Source organism: Colias croceus, chromosome 1 (genome assembly GCF_905220415.1).
Source record: "Colias croceus chromosome 1, ilColCroc2.1".
Classification (NCBI taxonomy): domain Eukaryota; kingdom Metazoa; phylum Arthropoda; class Insecta; order Lepidoptera; family Pieridae; genus Colias; species Colias croceus.
The window spans coordinates 10,473,977-10,492,969 of NC_059537.1; the positions used below are offsets into that span (position 1 = coordinate 10,473,977).

An 18,993-nucleotide genomic window follows, 5' to 3' on the forward strand; every position below is an offset into this window, starting at 1 on the left:
CCGATATCAAACCTGTATAATAAATAGCACATCTAAATAATATTAAGTAATTAATAATATCAAATCTTTTTTATATTTTACTTTTCCAGCTGTTTTTGAAGTCGGTTTCTTTATTGTAGTTATTTTTACTGTATGTACAACTACGATCTATCAGTTGATTTTTTTTAAATCAAACCCTTTTTATTGAAAAGAAAATTTACAATACGGCAATTTTGTTTAGTTTTAATAATTAATTAATATTTAAGTTATATAAACCAAATTTGGTACATATCAAGAGGACATATAAGTAACAAGTTTTACATAGGTATTGTTTATATTTTGTGAGGTTCTAAAAACTAGCCTCATCAAATTATGGGGTTCAATAGGTTATTAGTTGTTTGCTTTGTGAAAATAATTATATTATTCAAATTAAAAAAGTTATATTTTGGAATAAACATTGTTCTCTAAGGGAAAATAAAACAATTGAGTTTTCAGTCAACCTAAGAACTTAATACATCTTTGTAAATAAATTTCTGGACTGTCTGAAGAACTTGGCACACATTTAGATCTCATTTCTTTTTTTGGCAAATTAAGTCAACGATTGAACTCGGCTCCAATTTTTACATTTATGTTTTTGGTGGGATACCTATTACTTGCTCTGTGAAGGCTGATTCAAGAATGTTCTGCCATATTTTTCATTCTGTCAAACACAACGACAGTGCAGAGATAATTATTCCAAGCCCTGACACCGATATTTTTGTATTAGGCCTTTATTTCTGGCATTTTTTATGTAATTTATTTAATTAAAAATTGAAAACAATTATTTCGGCCATATATGTATAACTTTAGTAGGCAGGTACTTTATGTAATATTATAAAAAAAAATCACTAACCCGAAATTATATTAAAATAAAATTCAAATTCAAATTCAAATTCGTTTATCCAATCAAACTTAACCTAACCTTAGAGCTAAATACATTAGGTGTTGTACATATTATTATGTTTAGTGATAGGTATGTATCAATCATCGGTTCAAGACTGGCATCTTTGCTAGGTTACCGAGAAGGTAAGAAAAATTAAAACTTGACTGCTAATTTATGTATATGTATAGCCTACGTCACTACCGCCACTAACATAATAATTCAGATGATTGCAATGAAACCTCACAACTCAAAATCGGTCCAACGGTTTATACTGCAGGGCGTGTCAAAGAAATATTATACATACATACATAAACTCGAAAAACATAACCCTCTTTTTTCCGTAGTCGGGGAAAAATTTGGGAAATTTTTCAATATCTGGTAACATTACACGCACACAGAAGCACCGTATACGTACAGTCACGGCGAAATGACAGCACACATAGCTTTATTGAAAATGACGATAAATCATTCGGTTTAGTTCGGCAACGCTCCATCTGTCTTTTATTTTGTAATCTAAGACCTCACTATACTTACACTATACGTAAACTAATATCGAATTTTGTTTACAGAAACGAAAATGGCCAAGAACAAGACGACGACATAATCTTCGAAGACTTCGCGCGCCTCAGGCTGAAGGGCGCGGACGCTGATGCTTGAACATTATGCTAACAGCGCTCTCTTACTGAACTACATTCTATATTTTGTTATACCAAACGCACAATTGTATCGTACTTTTTGAATTTTCATAAACAACATTGTTCGTTTTGAAATCCATCGAATGACCATAGACACAAGAAATAAGTGTTACCATCCTTAGCGAAAAGTGTTATAATCTGTATTAAAATAAAAATGATGTATAAAATCATGTTTTCGATCATTTACGATTTTTGGTAAATGCATTACTTACTTATGCAAGTGAAATATTATAGTCGAGCCAATTTAATAGGCAACATTTGACGTCTATCAATTTTATCTTCAAAGAGAGGTAACCTGCTTAAAAACATCGATTAAAGTGAATTAATCGATACGGATTTGAAATATTTGTCAATCGAATTTATTAATTTATGATGATTTTTATTCACAAGTAATCAATGCATTCGATTCTAGATGTCAGATTTCGATTTTTAGAGTAAGAGCGTTTTCACATTATCCGATCCGATATCGGATATCGGAAGCCGATAGCCGATATCCGATATCGGACACAATTTGCCCTTTCACATTATCCGATAATATCGTCCCGATAACATGAGTGTTGCCAGAAACTGGAAAAGTAGATATATTGGGAATTAAAATAAACAGTGGATGCATTTGTGTTACAAAAAATAAACTTTATTTTAAATGAAATAAATAGTAATAAATAAACTGATGTTTTTCAAACCGGTTTAATCTGCTGACTGCGGAGTATGGATTTGTACCCTCTGCAGAGTCAGAATCTAGTTTCAATATTCAATTTCATTGTGAGGCTTGTTTTTTTATATGCTGTTTTTCTTTTTTTATTATTAGAACATGTTGTGTGGTCGTAGTGAATTTTAGAACTTTTTTATATTAAATCATGTATGACTGTTATGTTCTTATACAAATAAAATAAAAAAAAAATTCAACTCAGTATTAAAGCGACGAAACTAGCAAATACAAATTCAAATTACATTTACAAATGTAGGTGCTGTTATTACAATTTTATAGTGCTAATATGTACATTCTACCTAATATCTGGGGGTGCAAATATTTAAACAGAAATAAATTAAACTAAACTAATTCACAGTCACAGATTCCGCAATGTACATAGTACCACAGACTAATAATAATATAGCCATGACAACCAAAATAGTAAACAAGCTCAATAGTCGCCGCGCGTTCTTGACAAAATTTAGGGTCGCCGCCTTAGATTATGGATTGGTCTCCGCGCACGCTACGACTAGATACCGCCGGCGTACTCGAAAAATGCGGCAACTAAAAGTACGCCGAAATCGGCGTACCCGAGCCAGTCGTGTCACGAGCATTGTGTGGAGAGGGTGTACCGATAGTTTCTAAAGATTTTGGACAAAACCTGAAGTAAAATGCCTGTTTGTGCCATAAAACTGTTTAAAAAAAATACAACAAATAATAAGAAAGACACTGGGATCACGTAACATCAGGAATAATCGTATTATTCGATATTTCACCTGTACTTTGAAAATGTTGTTTACGAAAATACGACGCCATTTAGTGTTGCCGTACTGCATATCCCAAAAACACACTTTTAATTTGAACTTATTTTATTCATAATGTTTTTTTTTTTCAATACTATTAGGTATAGGTCTACCAGAATCTGATGGCATATTTATAATTAAGAAATAAAAGATTTTCATATGGCAATGTTATTTGACAACTATCAAATTGGTTGTCAAATTATTTGTCTTCTTTGGAATTAATGAATAATTTTTAGGATTTTGTCTAAAAAATCTTCGAAAATGTCGAAAAAGCCGCTGCGATCACAAGCAAGAGATGTTATTTATAATGTGTATGGAAAAACATTCGATGAAGAAGGGTCAAACACATCACAATTTTCAATTTTGAATATTTTATTAGTAAATTGGACTTACCCGTTTTGATACTTAAAATTAAAAATATTATAAGTAGGTAACTATAATATTGTTTGTTAATTACAACATAATTTTATGAAAACTTATTACAAGAGTTTCCAATACGGCTATTCGTCAAGTCCAAGCTGTCCAAGTCAATTTGATATTGTGTTTATCTGATAATACTTACGAAAATAAACATAGTTTTTATTTAGTTTATAAAAAAATTATTACCATTATCTAGTTTTGATCTGCATTATCATTACATCCATATTTTTACATGACATAATCATAATGAATATACAAATATAGGTACCTATGTGTAAATAATATGTAATATGTATTACATAGATAAAAGTAATATGTATATTAAATAATATATGGCATGTAAGTATGTACTTACATAATATTAAGTAGATATCTCATTATTAAGTACAGTATTGTGCACTTATGTAATGTGACTAATGATGTTGAGGACAAAATAAAAAATAAGCAGTATCAAGATCGTTCAGTCCATTTTCCCTAGGGTTGCACACTCAAAATTTTGATTTCCCTAATTGCCATCAGATTCTGGTTTACCTATACTAACGCATATTATAAAAAAAATGATAATAACAATAATTTATTTCTGTTTAACCTTGTTTAACTGACTCATATGTTATTTTTTTATTACTGCTTTTTTACTTTTAAAAAACCTTTGTGATAGTATAGTGGCATCGCAAGTGGATTTGAGTCACATGTTCATGGGTTCGATTCCCGGCAAGGCCAAAATGAAATGAAAATATTTTTCAAACTTCTTTCCAAGATAGCCCATTTCCCATTTATGGGGTAAAATTTATGTAGCTGGCAGTACAATTCTTCACACACACTAGCGTCCTTACAAATTGCCTTACACACACTACAGAACTGAGTTGCCGCACTCACGGAGCTATTGTTTTTAGGTGGAGCGGTATCTAGTCGTAGCGCGCGCGCGGAGACCAATCCTTAGTCTAAGGGTTGCCGCATTCTAATTCTGAAATTTTAGAGAAAACTAAACAAAATTGCCGTATTGTAAATTTTCTTTTCAATAAAAAGGGTTTGATTTAAAAAAAATCAACTGATAGATCGTAGTTGTACATACAGTAAAAATAACTACAATAAAGAAACCGACTTCAAAAACAGCTGGAAAAGTAAAATATAAAAAAGATTTGATATTATTAATTACTTAATATTATTTAGATGTGCTATTTATTATACAGGTTTGATATCGGCGCTAAAACAAAGCACTAAATCTGTGACTCAATGACAACAATACAATAAACAGCTTACAGCACAACAGTAGTCCGAGTAGGAGGAGGAGCGAGGCAGAATGAGTAAATAAAGATAAAAGATACTAATATTTCGAAGATACGGTTGAATTTAAGAACACAATATATTTTTGTTTACTTCAGTTCAGCCAATTGCCGTATATTATAGGACGATATTAAAATAGCTCCCGTATAAATCGTATTTTTAATGCCTTTAAATACTTAAATGAATGTTTTCTTAATAAAAAGGTTTAAAGTAAATGAAAGGATTTTTTTTTTACATTTAGCGCCTAGAAATGACTGAAAATACACAAACTAGTGCTTTTTTTGCTGTTGGTATACTACCTTTTCGAAAATTGAGCTGGTAACACTGAACATTATCGTCCGATAGTTCACGGGAATATCGGTGTTGGCTCCGATATCCGATATCGGACCGGACAATGTGAAAGACAGGTACCTACGTAAATCATACATTTTACTTAGCCTCCGATATCGGATATCGGCTATCGGCGTCCGATATCCGATATCGGACCGGACAATGTGAAAATGCTCTTAGCTCCACCGGCCGGCTGACGTGCGAGTGACGTCACGTGGGTGTTAGACAAGGTTCCAGCTATATAAAAGTACTCTGTGGTTCCAGCGCATTAGCAAATAGCAATTCTTATAGCGGCAGTACACATGGGGCCAAGGCGTTGGGCCAACGTGTTGGGTAAAAATGAAGGATTCAAGATTCCTGTTCACACATTGGCGTACTGATCATTCTGCATTGGCGCTTCAAAGATGGACGTAGTCCGTAGAAGTTCTTGCAGCCGCGGCAATTTATTTATACAGTGCGTTTAATTATTACGTACATGTGCACCAATAACATTGAGTGTACTCTACTGTCTATGATGATACCATTTTCCAATCTCTATTTTCCTTTTTTTATTTCTGTACAAATAAAACATTATTAAAAAATATGTTTAGATTTTTTCAAATGTTTGAAATTTGTACATTTTACATTTAATTTTAACTATAAAACGAAACTTAAAGAGTACGGACGGATGTATTGATTGGTGATATTTGATAATATTATTTATGTAATACCTAAAGCACAATTTGATCAAAATCATGCTCATTGTATATTGTTATTTAATTTTTAAGAACAAGTACTTAACTGTTTCATACTATTTTACTCATTTTATAAATATATTCATTTTTTATAGAAAATGTATGAAAGTGAGTTATGAAAAACATCTAGAATAATATAATAAATAGAAAATAAAACATCTTATTTATTGAGTCATATGGTTTTTATTTTTGTGTAGTTCATGCCGTGGATTCCAAATTATTCATTCATGTCGATACAATTCTACGAATTGTAAAACCTCATTGCTTGTCCACATCGGCGCCGCCATCGCTATCGGAACATGGAAACGTAAATTTCATTGACGCGCAACGATACTGTCTCCGCTGATGAGTAACAACAAACTGAAGAAGACACCAACGTGTGAACGCTGTTTGCGGAGCGCGCCAAGATCCTTTGAAGTGTGCACAAAAAACCGACAACATTCGGATGGCCTGCCAATATTGGCGCCAACTACACTAATGAAGCCAACATACCGCCAAGTAGCTCTCTACACGTTGGCCCAACCCGTTGGCCCAACACGTTGGCCCCATGTGTACTGCCACCATTATAGTTATGTAGGGTCAGTAGGTTGTCATGTGTGCTGCTTTAGTCTAAAACCATAAGATGGCGTAAAAAACCCACGAAATATTGATAAAGGAGAAAATATATCTAGGATATACGTATTATACTTTTATTATGGTTAGATCACAATTTGTTTCTTTTCTTTCAGTACCCAGAATACACAACTAAGAACATATGCTCGTGTAAAACCGAAAATCCGCCTAGAGGCCACCTACAATGCTCCTAGTACTAGCACAATGACAGCTGAACCTGTGGTTGAACCTGTAGAGATTAATTGGCCGCAACCTGATCCGGAAATTGATTCATTTCAATTGATTGTGGAACCTTGTCAAAATAAATGTTTATCTGGAATATCTGGGTATCGCATTGTGGACTTGAAGCATGTAATACAGTGGGCATTTCTTATGGAAAGACATCGAAATATGTGTGAATCTTCACAAATTGAATTTGTTAGTGAAAGGCTTGATGGATTTAGAAGTGAATTGATTTTCAAGTGCAGTATGTGTGATAAAGTGTGGAGGCATTTTACGGAGAGCAGTGATAAAATAAATACTGCATTTGTGTGGGCAACTGTCATAGACCTTTGACTGTAATAGAAGTTTGTCGAGATAATGAATTTATCAGTAATATGATGCCCAAATTATCTGAATTTTTTAAAAACTGTATTCTGCCTGAAATAATATTGAGACGTGTTCAAAAAAATGCGAAATGTATAGATTTGAATGGTATGTACACTCACAGTTTTATTTACTTCATAAAGCCCATCAATATGTTCCAACTGGTGGGACACAGGCCTCCTTTACGTGAAAAGATCTGAATAAAAAATATTATATTTAGATATAATAAATTATATTAGTTATTATTCCAGTGAAAAATGCTCCTGCAACATCAATTGAAAATTCAAGCAAAGAATAGAAGGCGATTTTTATTTTAGAGCAAATTTGGAGATTGATGGTACTACCATTTTGAAGTGAATGCCAAACAGTATTTGTCACAAAGTAACAAATATATTTAGTATGTTTTCTTTGCAGCACCAGTGCAGCAGTGGTTTCAAGACAGGAAGTTTCAAGGCAGAGAGTGAAATCAACAAGTCAAATGATTTTTGTTCTAATTGTATTTTGGTTGTAGTTTGTTTAGAATCTACATAACCACTGTATATTTCTTTTTATTTTGTATTTACTGTAAAACCAAAAGGTGAAAAATATTTCATTAGGCATACATGCTTACATCATTATGTTACTATGTTTTACAAAGCTTTAGAGTGCGTCGAAATCGGAAATATGTTTTCACCTTCCTGTTTATTATCACATAATAAATAGTGTTTTAGATTTGTTGTTGTATCTTGTTTATGAGTGTTGGTTATGAAATGTTACTGAAATAATTTACTTATCATTAGTGTTATTAGTTTTGAGTGAATAGGCATAGATCGGTATATTATATGCTTCTTCAAATACATGTTTTGATAAAAAAAAACAAAATTATAATGTAATAAAATAAAACTGCGTTTTATTGTAATCAATTTTGGCATTTTTTATTTCCCAAAATTAACAATAAAATAGTTTACGCCAACAAATATAACTTTTATTTTTATAACAATCCTACTTCCTACTAATGCGAAAGTTTTTGAGGATGTGTATGTGTGTGTTTCACGCAAATACTACTGAACCGATTACAATGAAATTTAGCACACATATAGAACGTAACTTGGACACATAGAATAGGTTTTATCCCGGAAATCCCACGGGAACGGGAACTATGCGGGTTTTTTTTTAAATGCGGGCGGAAAGTTCATAATATAAACCGTAGCAGGTGGCGTTTTGAAGTTTTGTCTACCCATACAGAAAAATGGAAAACTTGTTTTACATTCACGCCATCTAGAGTTCAATCTTTATCATTTTTGTATACGTCTGTGTGTGTAAACGACCCTGTATGCAATGACAGATGTTAAAACGCATGGTTTTACCGAATTGGGTGGATTTTAAGGCAATGATATGACATATTTAAATAAAATATAATATTCAGTAATCGCCATGACTATTCCTACGACCCTAATCTTTTCCAATTACGCAAAAACTCAAATAAACTAGAAATGTAGAATTCAGCGCCATCTAGCGGGACATTGGCTGGGAACAGATCGTAGCAATCACCTTAAAAAGAAATAAAACTTCCAATGTGATATTTAGAAATTAAAGACTACAGGATCCGTTAAGAAAATAGATAATGTTTCGGCGGAGACGCCGGCTGAGCCAGGTGCAAAAATGGAAATAAAAAGAATAATTCCTAAAGACATACGGTCATATTTTTTACCTAACTAGTCACTAGAAGACCCAAAATAAAAAATAAATCTGCTGAAGTCAAAATTCCAAATCACGAATGCTTTAACTAGTTCATCAGTCAGAGGAAATGAATTCATGTCCGGATCGAACTGTGTCTGCAACATCGTAATTTCAAACTATAATTTTTGTATCACAATGTTGAACTTTCTTGAAAATTTATTATTTTTTAAGTTTTCTGATTATTTAAAACTATCTGCCTATAATCCCTTTCCCTTCCCTTCCTATCATTGAGTTTCCGTGGACAGTATATTATAATATATTAGTCTGTTCCTACTGTGCCTATTTTATAGTAACGCAGGAATAATTAGTATAAATTCTATTGGAACATTATTAAAGAAAAACCTGCATAGTTCCCGCTGGATTTCCAGGATAAAACCTATCGTATGTGTAAATATCCAGGTTACCCTGTTCAATTTCATTGTAATCGGTTCAGTAGTATTTGCGTGAAAGAGTAACAAATATACACATACCCATCCATCCTCACAAACTTTGAGTCTTTATAATATTAATAGGATAGAATAAGGATAGGATTGGATAGGATATGATGTAATTTTCATCACACGAATATTAATGATCAAGCACGAATATCATTTAACCCTTAACTAGAGTCGTGAAACATTGTTACGTATGTATAGTCGTGGGTCCATTAGACCCATGTATTTTGAAATGGTCATAATTACTTATTTATGCATTTTTTTAGGTAAATTTAAATAAAATATGATATTTTAGTTTATAAAGAATACATATTATAAAAATCATCAATTAGAACTTTTATTTAGTTAACATAATTTCACTTATATAATCAGTCGTTGTTTTCTTACACAACAAAAAGGCGTCTTACAAAAATTGTAAATCTCAACAAAATTTTTATTTTTTTTAAATCAATTTTTTTTTATCTAACTAAAAAAAGTATGTTGCATCCTAGAAAAAACAAAAACAAACTAAAAACTCTTATATAAAAAAAAATAGCAATCCCTAATTACGTGCAAGATTTACAAATTATATTTGCTCAAGTCATGCATATGGGCTCCCTGCATTTAGTGCACAAATGATCAGAACTTTCACAATTAGATATTTCAGAGCTCGTGTCATGTTCTCTCTCGACAACAAAATCTACATCATCATCGGAAAACTCATTATCTGATCTAGTTTCTGCAATACGGGTAGATGTTGAGTTTTCATCGGAGTCTTCCTCATTTCTTAACAATTCTTCATTTAACCATTGTTCTAACATCTCTTCGTTATCAACATGTACACTTCTGGGATTCGACATAGCGAAAAACTAAAAAAAAATACAATAATAAATTTAATAACGAAAATAAAAAGTTACGTATCTATAGTCGTGGGTCCAGTGGACCCCTGTAAAGGTCAGTACCTACCTAAGGAGTGCCGAGCCGAACACGTCTGTCTCACAGGATACTCTCCGGCGTACTACAGGAAGGTACTGAACAGTGGGAGGTTCTGCGGTAAGTGCCGTGGAGTAAACGAGACTTTAAAAACTCAACCTGGGTCCATTGGACCCACGACTCTAGTTAAGGGTTAAATTAAATTATTGCCATATAACATAATGTACCGCTTTTAGCATGTGACATTTGCATCAAAAAATTGTTTCCTGTCATTATGACAATGTCACTCGAATCAGAGTCATAGAAATCTTGTCAAAAAAGTTTGCCTTTTAATTTTCAAGGGAAAAGTAATATTTACAGTAAAGTTTTATTTAGTTGGTGAGTTAAAACTATCTGTATTGTGTTTTTATATAATTAAATTATTTTTCCACGTCGAAAAATCATTCTTATACAAAAGCTTTTTAAACTTTTTAGCATCTACAATGACGACCTGAATTGATTTGAATCACAATGAAAGTTATTAGTTGGGAGTAGGCGAGGTGTAAAAAAGAAAATAAAACATTTTGAGGTGAATAACTAGAATCTGAATGACGAAATGGCGGAAAATGGGCCATTTGTCGCAAAACCGGCTAGGGGGTGGCTTCACCCAGACTCTGTTTTGGCAAGCGATGGAATCACTTACGCAGTGCGGGTAAGACAACTGCACAATTTATTCATTCAATTCAGTATTTAATTTTATTTGAGGTAATAACAATCGTTTTACTATTTTAGTACATAGGATGCATGGAAGTTATGACATCAATGAAGAAATTGGATTTTGAAACAAGATCACAAGTAGCCAAGTGAGTATTAACCAATTCCTATCTGTTCATGATTATTCAATTAGAATAAAACATTGAAACATGTGTATATTTCCAGAGAATGCATTGCCAGAGTGTGTGCAGCTGCAGGCTTAAGAACTGCGGACAAAAAGCGTCGTATATGCCAAGCGGCGGCGTGTGCGCTCGCTCCACGGCCGAGAATGTCACATTCCGGTTCTAATGTAGCCCTCACAGTGTCGTCAAGAGCAATAACACTAGCTGCACTGGAAGGTGGTGAAACAATCGCTCGTCATGATATGCCACGAGTTTCATTTGCGTCCGGTGGAGATCAGGTTTGTTCATATAAATTCTAAATGCATATAGGTTATGCATAAGTCCTCGTGTAAGGACTTAACATACATTTATTCTTATACAATTAATTGAAGCTGTTTAGTTATCTGTCAATAAAAACATAAGGTTAATTGGGTCAATGATAGATCTGTGAGACATTGTCTATATGTTTTGTTATTAGTTGATAAAAAACAAGATGTATTGTTCTTGTCTTGGTTATATTGTTCTATTGACTATATAATGAATGGGAAATGGGGTAACATATTAAGAATTTATTGATTAAAATAAGCCTAAGATGGAGATAGCATGTCATACAGATCTGATTTGATCAAAGTCAAATCAGATCTGTATGACATGCTATCTCAATCTTCATTATCACTACAATTTTTCATTTGAAAATTACAAGAAAAATCCATACTAATATTATAAATGCGAAAGTAACTCTGTCTGTCTGTCTGTTACTCAATCATGCCTAAACTACTGAACCAATTTGCATGAAATTTGGTATGGAGATATTTTAATACCCGAGAAAAGACATAGGCTACCTTTTATTGCGAAATATGTACCACGGGCGAAGCCGGGGCGGACTACTAGTATCCTATATAGCTTAGAATTGAATATCACAATAAAAAAAACTTAGTCTTACTATCATATAATCTCTAACTTGTCCATTGTCCAAAACAACATTGTATTTCTTACCCTATGATGACATTTAATAAAAGAAAAGAAATTAAGAAATATAATCAAGACAACATTTAATACAAGCAACATTTAATACAATAAATAACAGATAAACGGTAAAATGTTGTCAAACTCAAGAACTTATCTAGAACTCAATATATTAGTTCTAATAATATTATGTCTTGTTTACAGGACTCACTAGATTTTGTAGCATATGTGGCTAAATCAGCACCGCCCACTGAATGGAGAGCTTGCTATGTGCTTGAATGTGGCGGGCGACTAGCTCAAGATGTCATAGCCACCATCGGACAAGCTTTTGAACTGCGATTTAAAGAGTTTCTTACTAAGCCAAATTCGTAAGTACTATCTTGTGATCGATTTTACGCAGTGTTATACCTTTAGAAATTAAAGTCACACACAATAAACAAAACTGCACAAATAAATCGCGTTTAAAATACGTTAAAATAATATTTAATATCCATATTCGTAAGTTATATTTTTTAAGATTAAAGCCATATGTGGTAATTTCCTCATAATATGTATTATGATTCATGGAATTCTCGAAAAAAAGGTGTAAAGAATTCCAATATATTATTGCAATGAGTCATGTATTGCTGTGCATATATCAATAAAGATAAATAAATATCAGTCATGGATTTCTCAAAAATAATGAATTAAGGAAAAATTTTATTGTAATAGGTGCATTACCTTATATTTTAAACTTGGCATATTTATAAAATTTTCCCCAGATTCAGTACTAATTTATAAGGGTATTTAATTAAGAACTCTAGTAAACATTGTCATATAATTAACTTCTGGAATAATGTTCATCCATATTGTTATAGTTTTACATTTAATCAACAAACTGGTTAATGCTTGAGTCATTCATATAAAGCATGAGATTTTTTTTGTCATGAATGTTTTAAAAATTTGCATTAAAAAATAAACCAACAATACTTGACAAAAACCATTCATATTGTAAGTTATAAAACCAAAATTACACATTTACACAATTATTTTCATTATTTTCACAACCTAATTTCCCATATCATGAAAAACAATTATTAACAGGATAAACATAAACGGCTCTCGCGCGCTGAACACAGCGACGAGTGACGTCACGTCATGTCTAGAGGAAAGAGAGTACTACAACGACATGCCGGACAAGATCCCGCCCGAGCCAGTGCCACCGATATCCCAGCATAGACACCCACCGCCTCCTCCGCTAGCCTCGCTAGCACCTATATCCTCGTGAGTTGTTATTTTTTTAAGCTATTGCATGGCTTCTATCGCGGGCCTTGAGCATGGGGACCGAATCCAGAAATTGCGTAACGAAAATCCTCACGCTCCCCACTCCGACGGGCGGAGGTGTGGCTTGAAGGCATAGCATGCAGCTTTACCGCGGCAGTCCCCGAGTGCCACACGTATTTTTTTTAATTGTGTGTCAAATATATTTTGAAAACGATGTGGTTAATACAAGTCTGAAATGTTGTGTTCTAATTAATTAATTTTTTCTTTATCTAAACAAGGATAATGTGTTTATATTTATTAATATACCATACCATAATTTAATACGACAAGTTACACATGTTTTATAATTATGTTAATACAAATAGCACAGCAGTCAGCACATTGAACAAATTAAATTATAGTCAGAGTTTATTACAAAAGAAGTTTTGGATATATAATTTCCTACTTTACTTCATAATCACAGGTTATGTTTACATATTAATAAAACCAGTTTATTTGTTTGGTAGTTTTAACGCTTATACAATGCCTTATTGTATTTATTTCAGTTGTGAAGAAAGTGTTCGACACTACGTAAACCAGACTCCGCCTCCCAGAACGCCGCCTACTGCACTACTACCCAACCATCACACTGATATTTTTGATATGCGTAAGTGTTCATATATTTTATTAGCACTCATTGATTTTACACTTTTCGTTTAAAGTTTAAGATTAAATGTAAATTGTACACAACATTTTCTTTTCTCTTATTTTATTTTTTTATCGAAATTTATTATTTTCCAAAATATGCAATTAGGAAAAACGACACACATGGCGATATTTAAATCGTAAAAGTTATCCATGTTGCCTTGCCTTATAAGAAGAAAATATGTACATATTAAATATCCGAATTCACTAATATAAAAATAACACAATATAACAAATTACAAATCTTTCTCCAGAACCGTTCACAGCGGCACCAATGACGTCATCGTCCCCCTCCCCCGCTACTTCCCCCGGCGCGCCGGAACCCGAGCCATTAGGGCCAAGCGCACAAGCAGCCCTGTTGGCCCGTGAGCCTTGGTTTCATGGCGCTATATCGAGGAGTGCTGCGGAACGGGTAAGTGTAAAGTGTGACGTCATCAAGCGAGTGAAAGTACACAGTTACCCAAATGAAGTGGTAAAGCTGGTTTGGGTGATTTAATTTCTCGGCACAATCTCCAAAAGAGTAGTTTCGAATGAGTAACTTGTGTGACGTCACCGGAGCGCCAGAGACCGAGTTGATAGGGCTACTCTGCCCTCAGTGTGTACTCACACACAAGTGGTTCTGTTGACCCGTGAGCCCTGGTTCCATGGGGCTATATCGAGGAGCGCCGCGGAACGGGTCAGTAGTGTGTGACGTCACAAAGCAGACGTTTTTTGGAGATCGGGCGGCGTTGCCGGCTCGCAAGCTTCATTTCCATGGTGATGTCTCCAAAGGCGCAGTTATGCGGGTGAGTGTAGCTTGAAAGATATGACGTCACCAGAGAGTAGTTCGGTATGGTAAAGTGTGCAGACAGCGCAATGAGCACTGGTGCAAGTAACTAGCGTGTGAAGTCAAGTGATATGAATGGCCCACACTATCTTTTATGATTGACAGATTACCAATAATAGAACGATGTCAACAAACATTCAGATAATATTTTTTTAATAATATCCTAACGAACCGGTTACAAAAAAGGTGCATATAATTATTTTTATATTTATAAACAAGCGAAACAATTTATAGTTGACATATTTTGTACCTATTTCCTATAATTTCTAGTTGGTAGTAGAGGACGGACAGTTCCTGGTGCGCGAGTCTAGCGCGTGCGCGGGCCAGTTCGTGCTGACGGGCGCACGGCGCGGCGCACACAAGCACTTGCTGCTCGTTGATCCTAATGGCGTGGTGAGCATATACATACATACATACATACAGACTATATACTTACATATAATATGTACACAGATACACACACAGCTTGAAAATAGACATACGCAGGTACGCTTCTAGATACGTTCAGTGTGTGTGCGTGTTGTGTAAATAAATTTGTCTAAAAAACGATATAATGATAACACGATTTGTGTAATGGGCACGAATTACACACATTATTTGATTCAAATTTCGGTGTAAATGGTCAGTTTCAAATTACTTCACAAGTCTTAATTAACAAACTTTTTTATACTTAAAAAAATTGTTTTATACACTTGCCCACACTAGGGATTAATTAAATATCAGTTGGAAACACACAAACACGCGGTAGCATTCCAAATACCACAATTTTTTTAGCAAAAATAATCTCTATACAAGAACATTTAGGAAATGCGCACTAACGTAAAATGTATGTCACTTGGCTAGTTTAATTTTATCAATAATTTCCAGGTACGAACCAAAGACCGCGTGTTCGAAAGTGTACCGCATCTAATCAAATACCACTGCACCAACGAGCTGCCCATCGTGTCTGCTGATTCGGCACTTTTGTTGCGTAAACCTGTTCTGCGATCTACATAAATGTTAAAAACTTATAAATATAGGACGAAATATAATTGATGTAATTAAACTGGACAGAGAAGACAATGTAACTTGAAAATTATGTGTATTGTTGAACCAAAGAATGTTTAAAAAATCTACAATTTAAGTGACTGAAATTGAAAAACGGATTCTACATAATTATATGCATGCGTGTGTCTATATTTCATCCTTTTTTAAATTTGTTTCCTTATCTAATACTTAAATGGCAAAATATTTAAATTTGCTCAACTCAATGCGTAAATACAATATACATTCTATAAGAATCATAATAAAAATGTCATAATATTGTCTTCTTTGCCCTGTATAAACTAAGAATTCACAAGGTACTAAAAGTGTCGTCTATACAATTTATTCTTTATTATAAAAGACATAAGGGTCAATGTTACGCATGTACATTACTGTTATGCATTTAATAATATTCACGGAATATTAAACAGATACTTTAAACTTGTATTGTACCATTTTCGCGGCCGAGCGCGGGGACCGAATCCAGAAATTCCGTAACGAAAAAACCTCACGCTCCCCACTCCGACATATAGCTTTACTGCGGCAGTCCCCGAGTGCCACACGTATTTTTCCACAGAATCGATCGCGACAAATCGTATTTAAAATGTATGTATATTTACATATAATATTTAGAAAAATAAAGATCGTGCGTTCACTGTAATTAATTTCACTGAAATTATTACACAAATGTGCACCTTAAACTTTAAGAAATAGATATCAAAATTGTATGAAACTTTAGTAGATCCAGAAGTGGGCTTGTTTTTAAATACCTTGTTTTATATTCCGCGATGAAATGTATACATTTTATATTCTATGACGTAGATAGTATATTATTATGTTCTCTTGCAATATTAATGTATCCTTCATATAACTTACTTATTTTTAAAAAAAATTAACGTTTTTGGTTATTCATATAATTTAAAAGTAGGTGGAAAAAGGCACAGGTGTTTCGTGTAAAAATATCTCTATGGTTTAGACTTTAGATGCTCAAAATTAAAAACGCGCAAACTTTTCTCGTTAAATCTAATATTTTTTTTTAATGTTAGATCTTGGAAAGTTGCACAATTTAGCGTTAGAATAGCGGACCAGCTAATAGAAGTGCTTATAAAATATTTGTTCCTTATTAAATATTTTGAATGCAATTGAAGAGACATTTTCTTGGTTAGCACTTTAAAAAAATTGTTAAGCACAAAAATAAATCCATATTAGATATTGCTACTTTCCCTTTGAAATTGATCCTTTGCTCCTATAGAAGGTAACCTTTTAAAAACATTAAAAAAGTCTTGTAGGGTAGAGAGCGAAACTTATCTTTTAAATCTAAAATAACTCACTAAAACTGCACAGGTCCCATATACGAATTATTACTAATATAACCATTAATACATATTATTGTGTATTTAAATGTTATCGTATTTTGTATCAATGTAAAACAAAATCTGATTATGAGGTTTTTAGTGCATTTACATAGCGAAACTTATTTTCTCAAATGTACATAATACAGGCCTAATTTTTTGCACAGTGTATATTTTTATTTTTATTGTTAAACAAAGTTGTATGTTAAAGGCCTCTTTTAAATTATTTATATACAAATTACAATATTACTAAACACTGATGATTATTACATTACTTAATCAATTATAGATAATCATGTTAAAAGTTATAATATAATATGTTATAGTTTCATCGAATTATGTCTTCCAAATGATAAATTAATGACATTTTCATATTTATTCTAATATGCATATTATTTATAATTGACCGTAAAGCATTTAATACTTAATTTTATGTAATTCAGATAAAAATAATAACATTGCATTTTAATACGTACAAACGTATATACAGGGGAAAAAAACAAAATCTGAATTTTGTTTGTCTTTGTAATTATTATATAATGTGACGTAAAGTGGGATTGTAGTAAAGATTTGCGTGAAAGTTTGTCTGTTAGATGACAGTAAGAACTGAAGTATTGAAGTGAACCTTCGATCATGGATATCAACTAGATACACAATCAACGATGATTTGTAAATCCGACCTTAAATCATTATAATAAGGTGGAATTTATTTCGCGTGTATTACCCAGCTAACTATGGTATGTAGTAAAAATGTATTAGTTTTGGTACGTTGAATTAGTATGCCAATAAGCTTGATTTTGCTGTAACTTTGTTCCTTTCTTAAGGACAGTTTATGTTCGTTTTGTATAGGATTGTGTATCTAGTTGTTTCAAATGATTAAAGTAAAAAAATCCCCACATGTAATAATGATGATTGTTACTATTAGGTATCAAATATTTTATTGCTATTTTATTATAATTGTAGCTAATGTATTTTCTTTAGGTGTAAGATCAGTTAAACTCGATTATTTAGAATGTATAAATGATTATGTGCAATCACAATGCCAAACGAGAGAATTTTGGAGAAAAATTTAGTTTTCTAATCATATACGACATATTTTTATATGATCTGCATTTTTAATTTGTATTCATTCCATGCTCTCTTAATTAATTTTAAATTATACATAATTATTGCACGAATTTTTAATGTTTGTATCATGTATTTTAAGATAGTTCACAATATAAATGTGACATAACTATAGGTGCTATGAAAGCTTACTTAAATAAAAAAATACCATTATATTTAACTGTATACATAAATATCTGCGTGATGATATTTTATCATAGGACTGAATAAAAAGGTGGCTCGATTTCCTCTGATCGACGTTACGGAAATGAAACATGAGTGAAATAATTGAAATTTCACAAACGAATACCCCATTATATCTATATAAGAATGCCTAACTAATGTAAATAAATTTACCATCTGTTAATCGAACGAATCGTGTAAACACAGTTTCTTTACATATCCATATTGAAAGTTACTATTATAAATTTGCTTGATTAAGGGCCGATTTTTCAATCCTTGGTTAAAATTTATCCGTCCAATAAAGTATTACACGAACATTTTAAAATGTCACCTGTAAACTATCCTAATATACGGACAATTAGAATACATTTTTGAAATAGTAGTATAATATTATGTTATTCGATGATTAAGTTTTAACCAACGATTGAAAAATCAGCCCTTAGCTAATTTTATTGAATTCATGTACATGGATTTTTTATTACATTTACGTGGATCTTCCTTCCGTCTATCAATGCCTTGTGATTTGTAACATTGTGTCATTCTTTATGCTTTAAGATTTCTGTGACTGCAGAATTCCTTTCTTATCATAAGTATAGTATTTTTGCATTAATCATTGCA

At 32.6% G+C, this 18,993-nt stretch overlaps 1 protein-coding gene and 2 long non-coding RNA genes across 4 annotated transcripts; all 3 read left to right on the plus strand.

The window, feature by feature from the left end:
• Positions 1-649: 649 nt before the first annotated feature.
• On the plus strand, positions 650-1,766 carry LOC123692446. Its single transcript, XR_006751553.1, has 3 exons — positions 650-835; positions 986-1,044; positions 1,471-1,766. It is a non-coding gene; the product is annotated as an uncharacterized LOC123692446 (long non-coding RNA).
• Positions 1,767-6,427: 4,661 nt separating this feature from the next.
• LOC123692458 lies at positions 6,428-7,957 on the plus strand. 2 transcript variants are annotated; one of them, XR_006751556.1, is made up of 3 exons: positions 6,428-7,163; positions 7,295-7,392; positions 7,470-7,957. It is a non-coding gene; the product is annotated as an uncharacterized LOC123692458 (long non-coding RNA). The 2 variants fall into 2 exon arrangements; XR_006751555.1 differs by having other exon boundaries at positions 7,307-7,392.
• Positions 7,958-10,406: 2,449 nt separating this feature from the next.
• LOC123691829 (SHC-transforming protein 1) lies at positions 10,407-18,732 on the plus strand. The gene is made up of 10 exons (XM_045636406.1): positions 10,407-10,498; positions 10,595-10,811; positions 10,892-10,962; positions 11,039-11,273; positions 12,145-12,308; positions 13,024-13,203; positions 13,749-13,849; positions 14,142-14,299; positions 14,984-15,106; positions 15,581-18,732. The coding sequence occupies exons 2-10, from the start codon at positions 10,716-10,718 to the stop codon at positions 15,707-15,709; spliced, it is 1,257 nt and encodes a 418-aa protein (XP_045492362.1). The 5' UTR covers positions 10,407-10,498; positions 10,595-10,715; the 3' UTR covers positions 15,710-18,732.
• The last annotated feature ends 261 nt before the right edge of the window (positions 18,733-18,993 follow it).

Bases quoted from the DNA above. Each gene is read 5' to 3' on its own strand.
- LOC123691829 (XM_045636406.1), top strand. From the start codon at position 10,716: ATGGCGGAAAATGGGCCATTTGTCGCAAAACCGGCTAGGGGGTGGCTT. The intron at 13,204-13,748 runs GTGAGTTGTTAT...TATTTATTTCAG, and splicing joins TCGCTAGCACCTATATCCTC to TTGTGAAGAAAGTGTTCGAC. The intron at 14,300-14,983 runs GTAAGTGTAAAG...TATAATTTCTAG, and splicing joins CGAGGAGTGCTGCGGAACGG to TTGGTAGTAGAGGACGGACA.